General features: G+C 37.6%; 1 protein-coding gene and 1 pseudogene across 5 annotated transcripts in view; one reads left to right on the forward strand and one right to left on the reverse strand.

Annotated features, from left to right (window-relative positions):
* The window catches only part of NGLY1 (N-glycanase 1), a 67,965-nt gene that overhangs the window by 15,706 nt on the left and 31,891 nt on the right, over positions 1–20,368 (forward strand). For all 5 annotated transcript variants that reach the window (XM_010358006.2, XM_030933140.1, XM_010358007.2 and 2 more), the window contains exons 3-4: positions 6,322–6,567; positions 19,272–19,437. In XM_010358006.2, the coding sequence (XP_010356308.1) occupies positions 6,322–6,567; positions 19,272–19,437 (412 nt within the window). The remainder of the gene's footprint in view (positions 1–6,321; positions 6,568–19,271; positions 19,438–20,368) is intronic.
* On the reverse strand, positions 14,935–15,547 carry LOC115898358 (annotated as a pseudogene).

Below are 20,368 nucleotides of genomic sequence, written 5' to 3' on the forward strand. Positions count from 1 at the left end.
CTTTCTACTTATGGCTAGCCAATTGTCCCAGCACCATTTATTAAATAGGGAATCCTTTCCCTATTTCTTGTTTTTGTCAGGTTTGTCAAAGATCAGATGGCTGTAGATGTGTGGTATTATTTCTGAGGGCTCTGTTCTGTTCCATTGGTCTATATCTCTGTTTTGGTACCAGTACCATGCTGTTTTGGTTACTGTAGCCTAGTAGTATAGTTTGAAGTCAGGTAGTGTGATGCCTCCAGCTTTGTTCTTTTGGCTTAGGAATGTCTTGGCAATGCGGGCTCTTTTTTGGTTTCATATGAACTTTAAAGCAGTTTTTTCCAATTCTGTGAAGAAAGTCATTGGTAGCTTAATGGGGATGGCATTGAATCTATAAATTACCTTGGGCAGTATGGCCATTTTCACGATACTGATTCTTCCTATCCATGAGCATGGTATGTTCTTCCATTTGTTTGTGTCCTCTTTGATTTCACTGAGCAGTGGTTTGTAGTTCTCCTCGAAGAAGTCCTTTACATCCCTTGTAAGTTGGATTCCTAGGTATTTTATTCTCTTTGAAGCTATTGTGAATGGGAGTTCATTCACTAGAAATACCATTTGACCCAGCCATCCCATTACTGGGGATATACCCAAAGGATTATAAGTCATGCTGCTATAAAGACACATGCACACGTATGTTTATTGCGGCACTATTCACAATAGCAAAGACTTGGAATCAACCCAAATGTCCATCAGTGACAGACTGGATTAAGAAAATGTGGCACATATACACCATGGAATACTATGCAGCCATAAAAAAGGATGAGTTTGTGTCCTTTGTAGGGACATGGATGCAGCTGGAAACCATCATTCTCAGCAAACTATCGCAAGAACAGAAAACCAAATACCGCATGTTCTCACTCATAGGTGGGAATTGAACAATGAGATCACTTGGACACAGGAAGGGGAACATCACACACTGGGTCTTATTGTGGGGATGGGGGAGTCGGGGGGGATAGCATTAGGAGATATACCTAAAGTAAATGACGAGTTAATGGGTGCAGCACACCAACATGGCCCATGTATACATATGTAACAAACGTGCACCTGTGCACATGTACCCTAGAACTTAAAGTATAATAATAAAAAAAATTCAAAAAATATAAAAAAGATTCTTTGCATCCTTGCCCGCATTTATTTTCTGTCTTTTTGATAATAACTATTTTAACTGGAGTGAGATAATAATCTCATTATAGTTTTGATTTTCACTTCTCTGATAATTAGTGATGTTGAGCATTTTCTTCATATACCCATTAGCCAATGGTATGTCTTCCTCTGAGAAATGTCTATTCAGATCTTTTGCTCATTTTTATTTTTTATTTTTTAATTATTGTTTTTTTGAAGCAGAGTCCCACTTTGTTGCCCAGGTTGGAGAGCAGTGGCACAATCTCGGCTTACTGCAGCCTTTACCTCTCAAGTTCAAGTGATTCTCCTGCCTCAGCCTCCTGAGTAGCTGGGACTGCAGGTGCACGCCATCTTGCCCGACTAATTCTTTTGTATTTTTTGTAGAGATGGGGTTTCACCATGTTGGCCAGACTGGTCTTGAACTTCTGACCTCAAGTGATCCACCTACCTCGGTCTCCCAAAGTGCTGGGATTACAGGCGTGAGCCACCATGCTGGCCTCTTTTGCTCTTTTTTTTTTTTTTTTTTTGGTAGAGACAGGGTTTCACTGTGTTGGTCAGGCTGGTCTTGAACTCCTGACCTCAGGTGATCCACTCACCTTGGCCTCCCAAAGTTTTTGGATTACAGGCGTGAGCCACGGTGCCTGGCCCACCTTTTTTTTTTTTTTTTTTTTTTTTTTTTGAGATGGAGTCTTGCTCTGTCACCCAGGCTGGGGTGTAGTGGTGTGATCCTGGCTCACTGCAACCACCGCCTCTGGGGTTCAAGTGATTCTCTTGCCTCAGCCTCCCAAGTAGCTGGGATTACAGGCGCCTACCACCACGCCTGGCTAATTTTTGTATTCTTAGTAGAGACAGGGTTTTGCCATGTTGGCCAGGCTGGTCTCGAACTCCCTACCTCAAGCGATCCACCCGCTTCAGCCTCCCAAAATGCTGGAATTATAGGCGTGAGCCACCGCGCCTAGCCTCTAATCCATCTTGATTTGATTTTTTTATATCGTAAGATATAGATGGGTTCTGGTTTCATTCCTTTGTGTATGGATATCTGATTTTCCCAGCGTGGTGGGCTTTTGAAAATGGAGTATGAACCTAAGACCTATCCCAAAATTTTCAACTATGTTAAAATTCTAGTTAGTTTTAGGCCCACTTGTCTCTGAGGCTGCATTCTTTTTTATGACAGTTTCTGAGAGTGATGTTAAAATGAAAAAGATGGGGTTCCAAATGGATATGTGACCCTACGGTTTATCTCAGTGAAGTAGTCTTCCACTAGGAGCCATACCTGCCCCCTCCACCTGCACCTCTTTCTTCAACCTGTTGAAGATGAGAATGGAAAATTTGCTAGGGCAGTTTGGTTGTTTTGTTGACTGGATGGTATTTTCAGCATTTAGTGGTCAGGGTCAGTTTTGCTAAATATCCTGTAGTAAGAATTATCTCAACAAAAATTCCTTGAGAAACAAATTTGTTAAATACTGGAATTCTTTTTGATTTCTCTTTTTTTTTTTTTTTTTTTTTTTTTGTGAGACGGAGTCTAGTTCTGTCACCCAGGCTGGAGTGTGGTGGCACGATCTCGGCTCACTGCAACCTCCACCTCCTGGGTTCAAGCGATTCTCCTGCCTCAGCCTCCCGAGTAGTTTGAATTATAGGCACCCCCCAGCCAATTTTTGTATTTTTAGTAGAGACAGGTTTTACTGTGTTGGTCAGGCTGGTCTCAAACTCCTGACCTTGTGATTTGCCCGCCTCAGCCTCCCAAAGTGTTGGGATTACAGGCGTGAGCCACTGTGTCCAGCCTTTTTTTGTTGTTGTTTTGTTTTTTGAGACAAAGTCTCGTTCTCGTCCCCCAGACTGGAGTGCGACAGTGCTATCTCGACTCACTGCAACTTCCGCCTCCTGGGTTCAAGTGATTCTCCTGCCTTGGCCCCCTGAGTAGCCGGGATTACAGGCACCTGTCACCACACCTGGCTAATTTTTGTACTTTTAGTAGAGACGGGGTTTCACCATGTTGGCCAGGCTGGTCTGGAACTCCTGACCTCCGGTGATCCACCCGCGTCAGTCTCCCAAAGTGCTGGGATTACAGGTGTGAGCCACCGCGCCTGGCCTCTTTTTGATTTCTTAAAATGTTATTACATCTAGTGCATTAAGCTTATAATTTTGTCCATTTATGAAAATAACAGTGCTGTTGGTTAAATTTTTTGATATAGACACTTTGACCATAATTATATCTTCTTTTAGGACTGGTTGTAAGGAGATTGAAGGGAAGGGAGCATGGCATGAGCAGCATTTCTGTCTTAATGGGGCCCTCTCTGAGTTGTGGACTGAGACCTACATCTAAATAACCTGTCATGCTTTTTCCTTCTCTGTCCATGGAGTTATTTGCCTTTCTCAGTGCTGTTCCAGTAACAGTATGATATCAGATGCCTCCATATTTGGTTTTAAACCAGATGTCAGGTTTCTCTTCCTAGGCCTCCTCCTAGATGTAAGAAGATTCTTTCTAATGTTGAAAAAGCATTGTGTTACAATTTTTGGCAGTCATGTAGTCGTTACAGTTGTACAAATGTTCTCTGCTCATTCCCTTCAACTATTTGTTTAAGCTTGTGGGTTTCGGTCCCTGTTCAGTCGAAGATGGAGTCAGTTATAGCATAACGATTAAGGTCATGGAGTCTGAATCCCTGCTCTGCCAGTTATTCTGTGGCTTCGAGCAGGTTGTTTAACTTCAACTTCCCCGAGGCTTTGTATTTTCTTTTTTCTTTTTTTTTTTTTTTGAGACGGAGTTTTGCTGTGTCGCCCAGGCTGGAGTGCAGTGGCCAGATTTCAGCTCACTGCAAGCTCCGCCTCCTGGGTTTACGCCATTCTCCTGCCTCAGCCTCCTGAGTAGCTGGGACTACAGGCGCCCGCCACCTCGCCCGGCTAGTTTTTTGTGTTTTTTTTTTAGTAGAGACGGGGTTTCACTGTGTTCGCCAGGATGGTCTCGATCTCCTGACCTCGTGATCCGCCCGTCTCGGCCTCCCAAAGTGCTGGGATTACAGGCTTGAGCCACCGCGCCCGGCCTGTGTTTTCATATAATAAGTGAGTATTGGCCAGGCGCAGTGGCTCACGCCTATAATTCCAGCACTTTGGGAGGCTGAGGTGGGCCGATCACCTGAGGTCAGGAGTTTGAGACCAGCCTGACCAACGTGATGAAACCTTGTCTCTACTAAAAAATACAAAAATTAGCCAGGCGTGGTGGCGCATGCCTGTAATCCCAGCTACTCGGAAAGTTGAGGCAGGAGAATTGCTTGAGCCCGGGAGGTGGGGGTTGCAGTGAGCCAAGATCGCACCACTGCACTCCGGACTGGGCAATAAGAGCAAAACTATCTCCAAAAAAAAAAAAAAAAAAGTGAATATTAATCTAATACCTACTTTTCAGGGTAGTTGTTAGTATTACTTGAGATAATGTGTTTAAAATGCTTAGCATTTTGCTTTGGGAGGCTGAGATGGGAGGATCGTTTGCGGTTAGGAGTTTGAGACCAGCCTGGGCAAAAGAGTAAGATCCCTGTCTCTCCAAAAAATAAAAAAATTATCCAGGTGTGGTGGCATGCACCTATAGTCCTATCTATTGGGAGGCTGAGGATGGAAGATCGCTTGAGCCCAGGAGTTTGAGGTTATAGCTTTGATCACTCTATTGCACTCCAGCCTAGGTGACAGAGGGAGACCCTGCCTCAAAGAAAAAAAAGCCTAGCATAGTACCTAGAACACACGAAGACAATACATTGTAGCTGTCTTTGTTATAGCAATTATGAATCACACATGGAGCTTCCTGGTCTATTCCAGCTTTTTAAAAAGGATTCAGATGAAATTGACTTTCATGTCATTGAATAATGTCTTATTCAGTTGATTCCTATACGTCTGCCGTCACCAGGGAAATGCAGTAATGTTGTCGATTTTGGAGTTTAATTTAAATGCTCATGATCTGCAGGTTGTGTACTGCATGCTGTAGCAACTTCTTTTTTTTTTTTTTTTTTTTTTTTTGAGACTGAGCCCGCTGTGTCACCTAGGCTGGAGTGCAGTGGTATGATCTCAGCTCATTGCAACCTCTGCCTCCCAGGTTCGAGCAATTCTCCTGCCTCAGCCTCCCACGTAGCTAGGATTACAGGCACCTGCCACCACGCCTGGCTCATTTTTGTATTTTTGGTAGAGACAGGGTTTTGCCATGTTGGCCAGGCTGGTCTTGAACTGCTGACTTCAGGTAATTCACCCATCTGGGCCTCCCAAAGTGCTGGGATTACAGGCGTGAGCCACCATGCCCAGCTGCAACTTTTTATCTCATTTGCAGTTGGAGAAATTAGTGTTTTAACATTGTTTGTTCTCAATATCCAGAAATTTGATCGAACACATTGTCATTTCATTTCACCTTTTTTCTTGTTTTGTAATTTACTGTTTTACATTATAGAATTTGTTGTAGCATTTTATTTTAAAGCATTCTCAGGATATTTATAGGTATTCTTTAAATGAATCATTACTCAAAGGCATGGTTTTAATTTTTTTTGTTTTGTTCGGATTACCTTTCTATTACTGTTAACCATCCATACTTTTGGATTGACTATCAGGGTGTACTTTTTGTTACCTTGGAAAAATTAGTGGACCCCATACACAGACTTCTAATCATGTAGCTATTCTTTAAAGACTCAGATTAACAAGATTCAAAGGTTGTTAGATAACTTCTTGTTGGTTTTATGTGACCCTGGATTCTTTTGTGTGGCTGTATCTCTACCGTCACTATTATTTCATAGGGAATTTCTTAGAGAATAGTAGTATCATATACTATTGCAGAGAGGATAGGAATATGCATTTTTGCAACTGTTATGAGGCCGTCTGACTTATTATTTCTAGAAGATCAAATATTTTTTCCTGAAGGTCCTTTGAACCACATTAAATAGGCTAAAGATTAAATGCCCAAAAGGAGATAAATTTTTTTATAATTTTCTGGTTTATGTTTAGGCATTATTTACCTTAGACTGTATTTAAAAATAACAATAGTGGTAAGAAAACAGTATGATTTTAGAAACATGCATTCTATACTATTGGTTTCATTATACATCTCTGTGTGTGTGTGTGTGTGTGTGTGTGTGTATGCACAAAAGAATGACTGCATAAAGCAAAGGTTCACATTTTTTCTAATTTTATAAATTCCAGGGAGAAACACATCTCATTTTTCCTAAAAAAGCTTCAGTGGAGCAGCTGCAAAAAATTCGTGACCTGATTGCCATAGAGAGAAGTAGCAGATTGGATGGCTCAAATAAGAGCCACAAAGTAGAGTTGTCTCAGCAACCTGCAGCCAGTACCCAGCTTCCTACAACACCATCTTCAAATCCCAGTGGGTTAAACCAGCACACAAGGAACCATCAAGGGCAGTCATCAGATCCACCATCTGCTTCAACGGTAATGTTAGAATTAAACCTTCTTTAACTGTTTCTTTCAAAATGTTGAAATAGCAAAAGCTTTGGAATGTGTTATGATTTATTCCTCAATTTATGCCCCATATTTTATTCTTGGTTCTCATAACTCTAAAACATCCAAATTTCTTCAGCTTTTTAAAAAATTGTCAGACTTCCTCTACTGCATTAATACTTCTGATCTAAATTATACCTGCTGCCATTCACTGTGGGGATATTTCCAACAACACAGCCATTATCAATACCTTAATTCAATAAAAAAGCTTCTTTAGGTTTAAGGTAATTAAGAATGCATTGATTTAATGATAGTGGATGCTAGCAAATTAGTGAAATTTTGTTATTGGTATACACCATATATATACTTGTGAAGAACTAAAGTCAAACTTACAGGCATTCTTGATAAGCCGAAATGATTCCATTTGATAGGAAATTATCCTGTTTACAAAAATCCCTTTTGACCAAGGTCCTTACGTATTCTTCTCCTAAGTTTTTACTGTCAGACAAATTCTTGTGATAGTTCTGTAAGTCTAACAAGCACCTCAGTGGATTTTTATGCCCCCTGAGATCATGTGCATTCCATTTTGAATACCTTAGGTCTTCATCAGTTTTGCAGTTAAGGTTGGTACAGTTACAGAAGCTCACTTAACATCCTTCTTGGTTTTTAACACCTTTTCTTAGGAGTTTTCCAATTACAGTGTTAGAATATATCTTTTAAGATTTCCTACTTTATCTTTTTAATTGCAGTATTATAGTTTAAAATGCACATAGCGCAAAAAGCTTGCAAACTTTTATTTTTTTTTTTTTTTTACAAAATATCTCTTTCCTGGGCTAAGTAGTATTTTGTTAGTGTTCTGGCTCAGGAAAGCCATTCATATTTTCTGAATCTTCTTTAAACTCCTTTTTTTTTTTTTTTTTTTTGGAGACAGAGTCTAATTCTGTCCAGGCTGTGGTGCAGTGGCACAGTCTTGGCTCACTGCAACTTCTGCCTCCCAGGTTCAAGTGATTCTTGTGCCTCAGCCTCCTGTGTTGCTGGAACTATAGGCACGCACCATCACTCCTGGCTAATTTTTGCTTTTCTTTTTTTCTTTTTGAGATGGAGTTTCACTCTTGTTGCCCAGGCTAGAGTGCAATGGTGCGATCTTGGCTCACTGCAACCCCCGCTGTCCCGGGTTCAAGAGATTCTCCAGCCTCCGCCTCCCGAGTAGCTGGGATTACAGGCACCCGCCACCACACCTGGCTAATTTTTTGTATTTTTAGTAGAGACGGGGTTTCTCCATGTGTGCCAGGCTGGTCTGGAACTCCTGACCTCAAGTGATCTGTCCGCCTTGGCCTCCCAAAGTGCTGGGATTACAGGCGTGAGCCATCTCACCCAGCCCTTTTTTTTTTTCAGTTCTTAACCTTACAATTCAAATATAGTTCCAGGTCTTTAAAATCCTGTCAGTCACCAGAAAGCCTCTAAACACTACACTAAAAACAGAATGTCATTCTATTGGCAAAACACATTCTAGTGTAGAAGAAAGTAAACTTTCTCAAAGATGTATGCTATTAATAGGCTAGTATATATCAATTCTTACTACTCTAGTCCTTCAGACAAAATATCTTCTGTATTTCTTAAAGAAGTTGAGAGAAATTAGAATGAATCTTGTTTTTCATAGGCAACTCTTGGTTATTTGTGGATCACTTGAATATACGTATTTCTTAAAAGTATTTTGTTAATTATGCTTTTATCATTAGTTGCTATACTACAGAATTTGACAGTTTTCTTCTACCTTGCCCATTTTGAGTGGAGATAATGAGAATTAAAATGTACCAAAGTCAGGGAGCCAGAGAGATAGTTTTTAAAGCATTTGACCTGTGTATAAACTGGATAAGTCCTAGTGAACTTATAACTGGATTTTTTGTTTTGTTTTGTTTTGTTTTGTTTGTGTTTTTTTGGTTAAAACTATATCAGTAAAATGTTGATGTATAAGTCAAGATGATAGTCACTGATGTTGACATTTGCCAGTAAGCTTTTAAGATACAAAATACTGGAATATATTGATGCTGAATAAATGATGATAGTGGTGGTAATTATTAGAAAGTTAATCTTGCTACTTTTTCTGGGCATTTTATGTTAATAGAATTACATAGTATGTAATCTTTTGTTTCTGGCTTTTACTTTGTGTAGCATTTTTGAAATTCTTCATATTGTAGGATATATCAATATTTTGTTCCTTTTTATTGTTGAATAATATTCCATTTTAAGGATATGCCACATATTGTTTCCATTCATCAGTTGATGGACATTTGGGTTGTTTCCCATGTTTGCCTATTATGAATAATGCTGCTGTGAACATTCACATACAAATTTTTGTGTAGACATATGTTTTTATTTCTCTTGAGTAGATTCCTAGGAGTGGAACCACTGGGTTGTATGGTAAGTTTATATTTGTTTTTAAGAAATTACCAAGCTGTTTTCCAAAATTGTACCATTTTACCTTCTCATCAGAAATATGTGAGGCTTCCAGTTTCTTAGTATCCTTACCAACCATTGTTACTGTCTTTTTTAGTATACCCATTTTAGTGGTTGTTAAGTAGTATTTCATTTTGGTTTTAATTTGCATTTCCCTAATGACTTAATTGATTTTTCAAACTTGCTGGTTGTACATGCTAAGTGTTTAGTGTTCCTAATGGAAGTAACTTTCTGATAATCCTTTATTTTTATACCTGTTGCCTTCCAAAGGCAGATTCAAAACAGCAAGGACAATTTTTCAATGACATGGTACCTCAGAATGTTAGAAGCATTGTTTCTAGCTTCGCAACTTTATCTAGGTTAAAAATGTGATTCTGAAGTATAATGTGCTTAAAATATACAGTCAGTACTTTTTACTCAGCTAATCTAAATGTATGCTTTTATTTAGCACATGGCTACTTTGAGTATGTATGTGAAATTGGTAGGAACTTTTCGTCAACTCTTTATCGCTCCAGAAATTACTACCAATTTATATGTGGGTATGTGTTTATTTAAACCAATTATCATAATTTGTGATTATTTCATTGAAATTATAAAATATTACCAGATAATGATAAATAATAAAATGAACTAGTTAATTTTAAAACTAATTTTATCTCATAAAGCAACAATAAGGCGACCTCTTAGTCTTAGTCTAGATCTATGTGCGAGCTTTTTTTTTTTTTTTTTTTTTTTTGAGACGGAGTTTCGCTCTTGTTGCCCAGGCTGGAGTAGTGCAATGGCGTAATCTCGGCTCACAGCAACCTCCGCCTCCTGGGTTCAAGTGATTCTCCTGCTTCAGCCTCCCTAGTAGTTGGGATTACAGGCATGTGCCACCATGCCCAGCTATTATCAATACCTTAATTCAATATTAGGATTTGTAGTAGAGACGGGGTTTCTCCATGTTGTTCAGGCTGGTCTTGAACTCCTGACCTCAGGTGATCTGCCCGCCTTGGCCTCCCAAAGTGCTGGGTTACAGGCGTGAGCCACTGTGCCTGGCCTATGTGCAAGCTTTGTAAGAGAAGAAACCTATTTGAACATAAGATTTAAACATCCACTTTCTTTTTCATGAACCTACCACTCTTAAAAGTTAACTAATACCTACATGCCCTTTGATGGGGGATTACATTGTATCCTTATATCAGCATACTTAGGGTCTGTGAAAAATGAAGATGTCTGTTTTGACATGAAGAACATTATATGGAAAAAAGGTAAACTGAGAATTCTAAAATTAAACAACATATGTTGTCTGTATATGTGTAATATTTTGATTTTTCTTATTAGAAACATAGACACACACACATATATATATGTGTATATATATGTTCATTTTTTTAAAGGTTTGGAAGGCCATACACAGACATCTTAACCATAATGTACTCTGAGTGATGAAATTATGGGTGCTTTCATATTATTTATACTATTCAGTATTTTCTGAAGCAACATGTATTACCTTTATAAATAGAAAAGTTTTTCTTTAAATAAGTTTACTGAAGTCACAAGTTGATTAAAACATATTTAAAAAAGCAGAACTTTTATGTCTAAAAACAGGTTTTAAATTTTAAGGCCTCAAAGGGTTGCATAAAATTAAAGAGAGGGCAAGTAGGCTTAAGCCTTGATTTGTTGTGTGTGTGTGTGTGTGTGTGTGGTTTTTTTTTTAACTAAAGAAGTGGATTTGTTAATCTAACTTCCACTGATTAATTCCCATGATTTGATAAAATTATACACATTGTACTTTTTTCTTATGAAGAGTCTTAAATATATCTCATATCAGAAATCAAAATAATTGGAAGTATGATTAGTGAAGATAAAAACTCTTTGATCTAAAACCAACAGATTTCCCATTTTAAACTTCCATTTGTGCTCCAAGTAACTTGAGTCTCTCAATTAACTACTGCCTTATGTAGCATTAGTACATGGTTACCCAGCTGCTGTAATTGCCATGTAATCAGCAACCTTCTATTTTTATGACTTAATTTTTTCAGAGTTGTGCCAATGAATGTGTAAAGAAATAAGGCAAGAAAATAAACTTTATTGTTTAAAATATTTTGAGTGCCATTAAAACTACAGTTAATCAGATAATTTTCAGATTGAAAATAATTAAATTGAAAATAAAAATACTCTGGATGAATTCTTACCTTCCTGGTAAATGAAAGTCTGCATTTAAGAAAAATGAGATACTATAAGTGCTTCATTTTAATATGAATTCTTTCAAATAAAAATGGAGACTTTCTTTTTTTTTTTTTTCTGTTTCTATACTAATCCTAATAAAGAAGCATATTTGTTTCCATGACGAATTCCCTGGACTTGTCATCACCAACTCTACATTTCTTCTGTCAGCTGTTGCATCCATCTCTTCTGTAATGGAGGCAATGTGTCTGCTCTTAATAAAGGCCAGTTGCTCCTCTCTCTCTGTATCCCTTCTACTCTGTTCACCATGGAATCTCACATGGACAGTGCCCCATCTTGTACCTGTTCTTTTCTTGGGGAATCTTCCTAGTGGCATGTAAACCTTGTTTTAGGCCAGTTTTCGTTTAAGATTCTTCCACTGGCATCACATGCAAATTTCTGAACATAATTCCAGGCTGGCTGAATCAAAATGGAAGAGGAGTGAAGTTTGGAATCTACATTTTTAACAAGCAGGTTAATGTTTAAGAACTTTACCTTTAAGCTCTCCTATCTTAGAAACAAGGTGACATACAAATATCCCTGGTCCTCCATGCTCTGTCTTTCTCACTTCCTCTTCCCAGTACTCATTATTGCATCTTTGTTTCTTACATACTTTTCTAGTGGGTCTCCACACTTTAATTATATGCCCTATCAGTAAAATATTTTTGAGCACATATTGTCAATACATTTGTGTTCATTTGTTTATATGTTATCTACATGTACTACTATGGCAATATACTGTACATATTATAAAACAATGTAAAGAGGATCTAAATAGTAAATAATATGTTTAATTCCAAAAAATTTATTTATTTATTTTGAGACAGGGTCTCGCTTTGTCGCTCAGGCTGGAACGCAGTGACATGATCACAGCTCACTGCAGCTTTGACCTCCTGGGCTCAAATGATCCTCCTACCTCAGCCTTCCAAGTAGCTGGGACTACAGGTGTGTACCCCAAGCCCAGCTAATTTTTCTTTATTTTTTGTAGAGATGGGGGTCTTGCCATATTGCTCAGGGTGGTCTGAAACTGCTGGTCTCAAGCAATCCGCCTCCCTCAGCTGCCCAAAGTGCTAGGGTTATAGCCATAATCCACCACACCCCACCAAAAAATTTATTAATACTATGTTATCTAATGAATGTAAACAAATCCATATTTAAAACAGTCTTGATAATTTTGAATTTAAGGGGCTTTGTTAGATCTCATTAGATTGTTAGTGATTTTCTTTTTTGCACTAAAATGTAACTGTTGAAGTGCTTATGCTAAAAAAGCAGATGATGTGGTTGCCCTTTCATTTTCTCCTTGTTAATGTGTGCTTTTATTATTAGTATTAGCCTCGGGGCCTACAGTTCTTTGTAATCTTTTTAAGCTAGATTGGGGGTTAATTTAGTTAAAATGATATAATCTGTAATTCCACTTAACCCAGCACATTTGAACTGCACAACTTTGTCACATGACAGCTGCAGAAGTAGGAGTGCGGGTGCCACTGTTAACCCTTTGACTTTATGACATTTTTTTCTCTTACATCAGGGTAGCTTCTCCAGTCTGTGAGGGAGGCACTGTTAATCCAGATAGTAAATATTATTATAACTTAATTGTTTTACTTGTCGGACAAAATAGAAATAGAAATTCTCATACTTTCTGTCCACATCCCTGTGGACCATCTCGTATAGCTCCTTTGGTACAGCTTAGCCAGCCCACTGTTGCACATCATGTATAACTCAGTCTCTTGCAAATTGTTTTCCTTATTAATGCTTTTGTTAGACTGTATTCTTACTACTATCAGTGATTTCCATGTTGCCAAATTTGACTTTTTTCAGTGGTTTTTACCATTTGGTAGTCTTTTTTCTTTTAAGCTCAAATTTTATTAATAACCTTGGAACAAATACATTAATATTTCCTTATAGTCATATAGCATTTTACAAGTTTGAAAGAACTTCCACGTATACCAGTCAAACCCTTACAACAGCCCTGTGAGGTAGGCAGGGTAGGTGTTTTTTTTCCTACTACTATTTAGAGCAAGGCTAACAGGTGAAGTAAGGTCACACAGTTGGTAAATGATAAAGCTAGGACTAGAACCTAGGCCTTTTGACTTGCTGCCTCCCTGAGAACATTCAAGTAATGATATCCCATGCTATATAGCAGATATCTCCTGTGATGTTGATCAGGTCTGTTTTTATACATTTTACCTGTTTTTCTATTACCTTTCCCTAATATCAAAAAACTCTAAAACTGATGAGACATTTGAGACATTTATTCTCTGTTACTGGACTTTTTCTTATATATGTCAAGCACTATCCTAAGATGAAACTTCTGTTTTGAGAATCCTTGGCTATAAATTCTAAATTATGATATGAACATTTATTTTACAAAATTCTGCAAATATATGTTGAACTTAAGAAAAAACAGGTCTGTTTATATTCTCAAAAGCTTTGCCGTCTTTCCCAATATGACTTTAAGATGTGTGTAAGAGGAAAACAGGGAAAGTGTTCAGCAATATTACAGTATTATCGGGAAACCAATGCAGAGTGCACATAAATGCAAGTCACACTAGTTTGTTTTCCTTGTTTTTAGAGGATGGAGAACCATTAGTGTCTTACTTTCAGGTTTGATCTCATCTTATATGTGATATCCTCAGCAACAAGCTAAAAATATCATCTGAATTATACCAATAGGAGGACTCAAGCAGCAGTGATCAAAACATATATGTATGTGGTAAAAAGGAAGAAAACACTTGTTCTTCAGTGGTTTTGCCTAGGTCCAGTGTAATTATCAAAACAAATTTTAACCTACAGCATCTCTGTTAAATTTAGAAATGTGAAATATGGTAGAGTTATCGACTTGGAATATAAGACTAAAACTGTAACTGACCCAAAACTACCTGTCAAAAGCACAGAAAGCTCAACAGGCATAAAAACTAAGGAGTAAAACCCAGCTGTTCTGACGTAGAGTGAAAAACAGCAAATGCAAACCATCGGGTTAAAGTGAATCACAAAACATTAGGCATGTAGAGAATGTTTTAAAAATATGAAAATGACACTGAGCTGTATTACCAGGAATTATATTTTTTAAATTCCAGGTATGGCCTTTTACATTTAAGAACAATGGAGAGACAGAAACAAGCCTATGGGTAGGTGCAGAAAATGAATGGGATTTAGAGAGGGAGTTCAGTTGGGGAATTCAGGAAGGCCAAGAAACAAATACATTCAAAATGGATTTAGAATCTCTCCTCTAAATCCACCCTTTCCAAAAATGTTTCCTAAATTGAGAGATTTGGTAAAAATAAAAAAGCTAGTGACTATTTTACCTTATAAAATAAAGTAGTATTTAAATGTAGATTAGAAATTATGCTGTAAAAGATAAATCTGCTGACCAGGCTGTAGAACCTGAGACTTAGGTGCTGCTGTCAGTGATAGAAGGCAGAAAAGTGTCTCAAAAACAGAATTACCATACTAGGACTCAACATTAATGAAACTTAAGAAACAAGTACTTAATTGTTTGTAATTGAAGCCTAATGAAAAACACATTTGTATGTTTACTAAAGCGATCTAACAGTCTTAACTAATATGAAAAATGCTGCAGCTACATTTCAGTCTTTTAAGGTAAAATGAGAAGATCTAGAATATTCTAGTTCAGTATATTGGGCTCAAAACCAGCTTTCCTTTTGAAATTCATCTCGACTAGACTATAATGCCTTACATAGTATCATTGTATTCATCATCTTCATGTTTTTCTCTTCAGTGGGTTTGCTTCATTGGCTGTGTTCTATGACGAAACCATGTTGGTGGTAATAAGAATATTTTGGGGCCCAATCATTGAGGGATTAGTTGGAACCAAATTTGAACTGCAGTTGTTGCGGGAACTGCTTTGACAGGTGTGGACTGAGAAGGTGGAATGTGCACTGTTAAATCTTTGGCTTGTCACTGACATTGGAGTTGAAACTTTATTTGGGACAGACACTGTTTGTGGGGTCGCTGTGGTAGGAGTGGTAGGTTTGCTAACAGCACCAACAGTTAATCGTGAAACTAGTCTCCCTTGGTTGGGTCCCTTTTTAATTAAGGACTTCAACCTATAGTTTGGAGCTGTTAAGCAGTATCTATCATCCGCATCAACATTAGGTTTCTTAGCATGGCTTGAATAAATGTATGCGTCATCCAGAATTGTTGTCACATTTTGGAAAGCAAATTCCAAAATTTGATTTATAACCTTTGGTTTGTAGTCTGTGATTCCCATATCCTTCAGGATCTGTGCCATCACCAAGGCATCCCTCGGAGCGTTCTTGGGAGGTGCCATCTTGCCTCACTCCATGTTATCCAGACACTTGTCATCCAGAGAGAGAGCCTATTGGTAGTTTTTAACTGAGTTGGTCATTTCACGGTTTTTCTCCTGCTGCAGGTGGTTCAAGTGCTGACCCAGTTGCTCATATCCAAAAACAGACAAACAAACAAAAAAGCCATGAATCGTCTCTAATGTGTTTTTTTCCTTTTCCAAATACTCTTGACTTCATAGTACAGTCACCAAAACTTATTGATTTTACTTCCTAAGTTCTTTTCATATCCATTCACTTTTTTTTTTTTTTCTACCAGTTGTAAAACTACCCTAATTTAAGCCACCAGCTCCTTGGAGTTCTGTAGTAGTCCCCCATGGGGTCTTCTGATACCTGCTTTCTCTACATAGTGGCTCAAGTGATATTCTGAAAACAGATCAGATTGTTTTACTCTTCTTACTTTCATCTCTGTAATGGCTTATCATTGCAATGAAAAGCGACTAGAAAGACCTTTATCTCTCCACTGCTTTCCCCTTATTTCTCTGGGTACTAAACACTGATCTCTCTGATCCTTCAAAATATGCTAAGCGATCCCCAGCTACCTTTGTGCTGTTTTCTGACAGGAATGGTCTTTTCCTTCCCTCTTCACTAGCTTCTTCTCATCCTTCCTATTCTGCCACAAATATCATTTCTTCAAGGAAGTTCAGGTTCAAAGACCTTGTTGTGAAGTCTCATTTTATGCTATATATTTGCTTAATAATATTTATCCGTATGATTAATTTTTAACCATTATATCCCCAGCACCTAGCAAATAAAGGATAAATAAATATTTGAGTAAATGAACATTGTTTATCAGTATTTGCTTGTTTTTGTATCCATAGACTACTTGCTGTGTGAGGGTAATGCCCATACTATATCTATTTTGGTCTCCATTATTTTTCCAGTATCTAACATTCACACACAGACAAATATTTTTGAGTTACTCTGGTGGGTCTGTCATTATTTGTTTAATACCTTTTCCCCATAGACCTTAAATTGATTATGTCTGTCTTGTGCACCCATTCCAGTGCTTAATACAGTGCCTGACATGTAAGTATTTGGTAATGTTTTTTTGTTGTTGTTATCGACCTGTCTCTACTTTGCACTATGCACATTTAACCCATTCACATTTATTCTAATTGTTAATATGTTTAAACTTACTTCTGATACCTTATTTTGTGTTGTCTATATTCTTGCTTTTTTTTTCTTTTCTCCCTGTTTTGTTTAGACCCAAGTTTTTTTCTATAATAGGTTTATTCCTGTAAGAGTTAGGAAGTTAAATATAATCTTTTTAGTCTTTTAATTATTGACCTGAAATCTGTAATGCAAATTTTTAATTTTATATTTTTCTACCAACACCTTACCATAAGACAAGAACCTCTGTTCTGCTCCCTTCCTTGCTACCTTTCTTATGAAAAAAATGAGATTTTGCTTTCCAACTGTGATTATCTATACCAATCAAAACTTGTACCAGTACTTTTATTTTAGATTCTACTCCCCAGTATGTATTTATTTTAAAAAATTAATGTAGCCTATATTTATTTTTTTGGCTGTAATAACTTTCCTAATAATTCTTTTAGATAGGATTTGAGAGTGATATAATTTCTGTATTGTCACATATCAGAAAATGTATTTATTTTGCCCCTATACATGATTAGTTTGACTGGGAATGAATTCTGCATTCCTAATCATTTTCCCTCAGATTTTCAAAAAATTTGCTTCATTGTTTCCAATGAAATATCTGACATCAAATAATTTTTTCTTTACATGTAGTGTTTCTTCTTACTTGAAGACTTTTAGGATTTTGTTTTTAGCCTTGCTATCATAAAATGTCACCATTATATGCTTAACATTTGTTTTTGTTTTGTTTTCCATACATATTAGCTCTTCAGCTATAAGAAATTTATTTCTGTTATTTTTTTGAGCAGTTGCCTTCTTCCATTGTTTTTACTGTTTTTCTGGAATTTCCATTAACTGGATGTGAGAAGTTTTGGATTTATCCTCAATGTCTATTTGTTCTTTTTATGCCTCATTCTCAGAAAATGCCTTTGGTTACTAATTAACTGATCACTCTTTAGCCGTGTTTATTTTACCGTCTGACACCATCTATGCTTTCTTCTTTATTTTATATTGTTAATTTATTTTATATTACTTATTAATTTATTTTTGAGACTACATTGTCCAGGCTGGAGTGCAGTAGGGCAATCACAGCTCACTGCAGCCTTGACCTCCTGGGCTCAAGCGATCTTCCCACCTTAGCCTCCTGAGTAGCTGGGACTACCGGCACACAACACTATACCTGGCTACCTAATTTTTTTTTTTTTTTTTTTAAAGAGATAGGATCTTGCTGTATTACCCAGGTTGGCCTAGAACTCCCGACTCAAGTAATCCTTCCACCTTGGCCTCCCAAAATGCCTGGCTTCTTTATTTTAATGTTTAAATTTTTTATATCCAACCGGGCACAGTGGCTCATGCCTGTAATCCCAGCACTTTGGCAGGCCGAGGCAGGCGGATCACAAGGTCGGGAGTTCGAGACCAGCCTGACCAGTATGGTGAAACCCGGTCTCTACTAAAAATACAAAAATTAGCCGGGCAGGTGGCGGGCACCTGTACTCCCAGCTACTCGGGAGACTGAGGCAGGAGAATCACTTGAACCCAGGAGGCAGAGGTTGCAGCGAGCCAGGATGGCACCACTGCACTCCAGCCTGGGCAACGGAGTGAGACTCCATCTCAAAAATAAATAAATAAATAAATAAATAAATAAATAAATAAATAAATAAAATTTTTCTATCCGAGATCCATAGTTGAGTCTTTCTCTGAATATAGTATACTATTGAAACTTTTTAAAGTTTTTTCTGTATTTCTGTCATTGCTACAGGATTAGTTCTTCTGATACTGATTCTCATGCATCTCCCCCACAGTTGTTGTAGATCCATATGTATTTGAGAGGTCCTGCCAGCTTGTCTGTGAATACTGCATTTGCTTCTGACAGCTGTGGAGAAGGGCAGTACATACTGCACAATGGGATGTGCCAGTGACGACAGTTCTGAGCTTGGTTACTCCCCTTTCCTTTTGTGACTCTAAGCATGCACCCTCACTGCTCAGAGGCAGACCTTTTTGTTGATGAGGTGATAAGGAGGGAGAAGCCAAAATAATTAGCTGTCCCTCCAGAGTTCAACCACTCTCCCTAATGCTTGCTCTGAGGACACTTCCTATTCTGTAGATCCTGTGGCTTCTCTGCCCTTGGGATTGTTTTGGAAACTTTTTTTACTTTTCATCACCACCCTCTGTGGAGGTTTCTTCCTTTAGTCCTTTCATGTTTGCCTTTTCTCTTTCAGGAATTTCTCAAAATTCCTGATTCTTTAAAAGCACACCTCTTTTGCTACTGCTGTACATTACAGGGATTTAAAGTGGAAGGGGCCATTAGCTCCTTAGATCAGAGCGCTGTATTGATCCATGCTTGTATTCAAGAATTCTGCATATCCTTGTTTAAATATATCCTTAATAGTATATACAAAGGGGAAAAAATAGATCTTAGGCTCTGACACAAATGTGGCTGTCTCCTAATACTAATGTTATGAAGGTCGTGGGTATAATTGTTATATTTAAGTGAATCCATACATTCCCTTCCACCTGTAAAATCATAAAACCACAGTGCTTTTTTATTATATATTATTTTTGGAGCATATAATGAAAAGTTAATTTCAGTATTTTTTTTCCTATTAGGTTACTCCTGATTCAGCCATTCTAGGAGTTCTTCAGTCCAACATTCAGCATGTGCTGGTCTATGAAAGTCCTGCTCTTCAGGAGAAAGCGTTGGCTTGTATTCCAGTCCAAGAACTAAAAAGGAAATCACAAGAAAAGTTATCAAGAGTTAGAAAATTGGATAAAGGTAGTAGCTTTACATAATCATTTATTGCTAAATGTAAATCATTGCTAAATAAACAGAAAATACTGAAATACAACTGACCCTTGAACAACACGGGTTTGAACTGCAGGGTCCACTTATACGTGGATTCTTTTAAACCAAATGTGGATTCACAGGATGCAAAACCCATATACGGAGGGTCAACTCTTTATATACATGGGTTCTGCAGGGATGACTGTGAGACTTGAGTATGTGTGGATTCTGGTATAGGTGGGGGTCCTGGAACCAGTCCCTGGCATATACCAAGGGACAGTTGTAGTGCCTTTTGCTCTTATACATTGTTTTACAGTGTTATACATTATAAATATTTAACCTATTTCAATTTGAATTTTTAAGAAGTACAATAATAGTATAATTTTATTGCATATATCTCGTGGGCACATATCACCTTTTTTTTCAATTTTTTAATTGAAGTAAAATACATGTAACAAAATTTACCATCTTACCCATTTTCAAGTGTACAATTCAGTGTTATTAAATATAGTCATAATGTTGCTCAGCTATTACCACCATCTATAGCTTTTTTTATCTTGTAAAACCGAAATGATACTCATTAAATAATAATCCTTCCCCAGCTTCCAGCAACCACTATTCTACTTTGTTGCTGTGATTTTCACTATTCTATCTCATATAAGTGGAATCATACAGTATTTGTCTTTTGGTGACTGATTTATTTCACTTAGCATAATGAACCTCAAGGTTCATCCAGTGATATGGTTTGGCTCTGTGTGCCCACCCAAATCTCACCTTGAATTATAATCCTTATAATCCCCATGTGTCAAGGGTGGGACCAGGTGGAGGTAGTTGAATCATTGGGGTGGTTCTCCCATGCTGCTCTCATAATAATGAGTGACTCTCGTGAGATCTGATGGTTTTATATGCATCTAGCATTTCC

Source organism: Rhinopithecus roxellana, chromosome 1 (assembly GCF_007565055.1).
Source record: "Rhinopithecus roxellana isolate Shanxi Qingling chromosome 1, ASM756505v1, whole genome shotgun sequence".
Taxonomy (NCBI): domain Eukaryota; kingdom Metazoa; phylum Chordata; class Mammalia; order Primates; family Cercopithecidae; genus Rhinopithecus; species Rhinopithecus roxellana.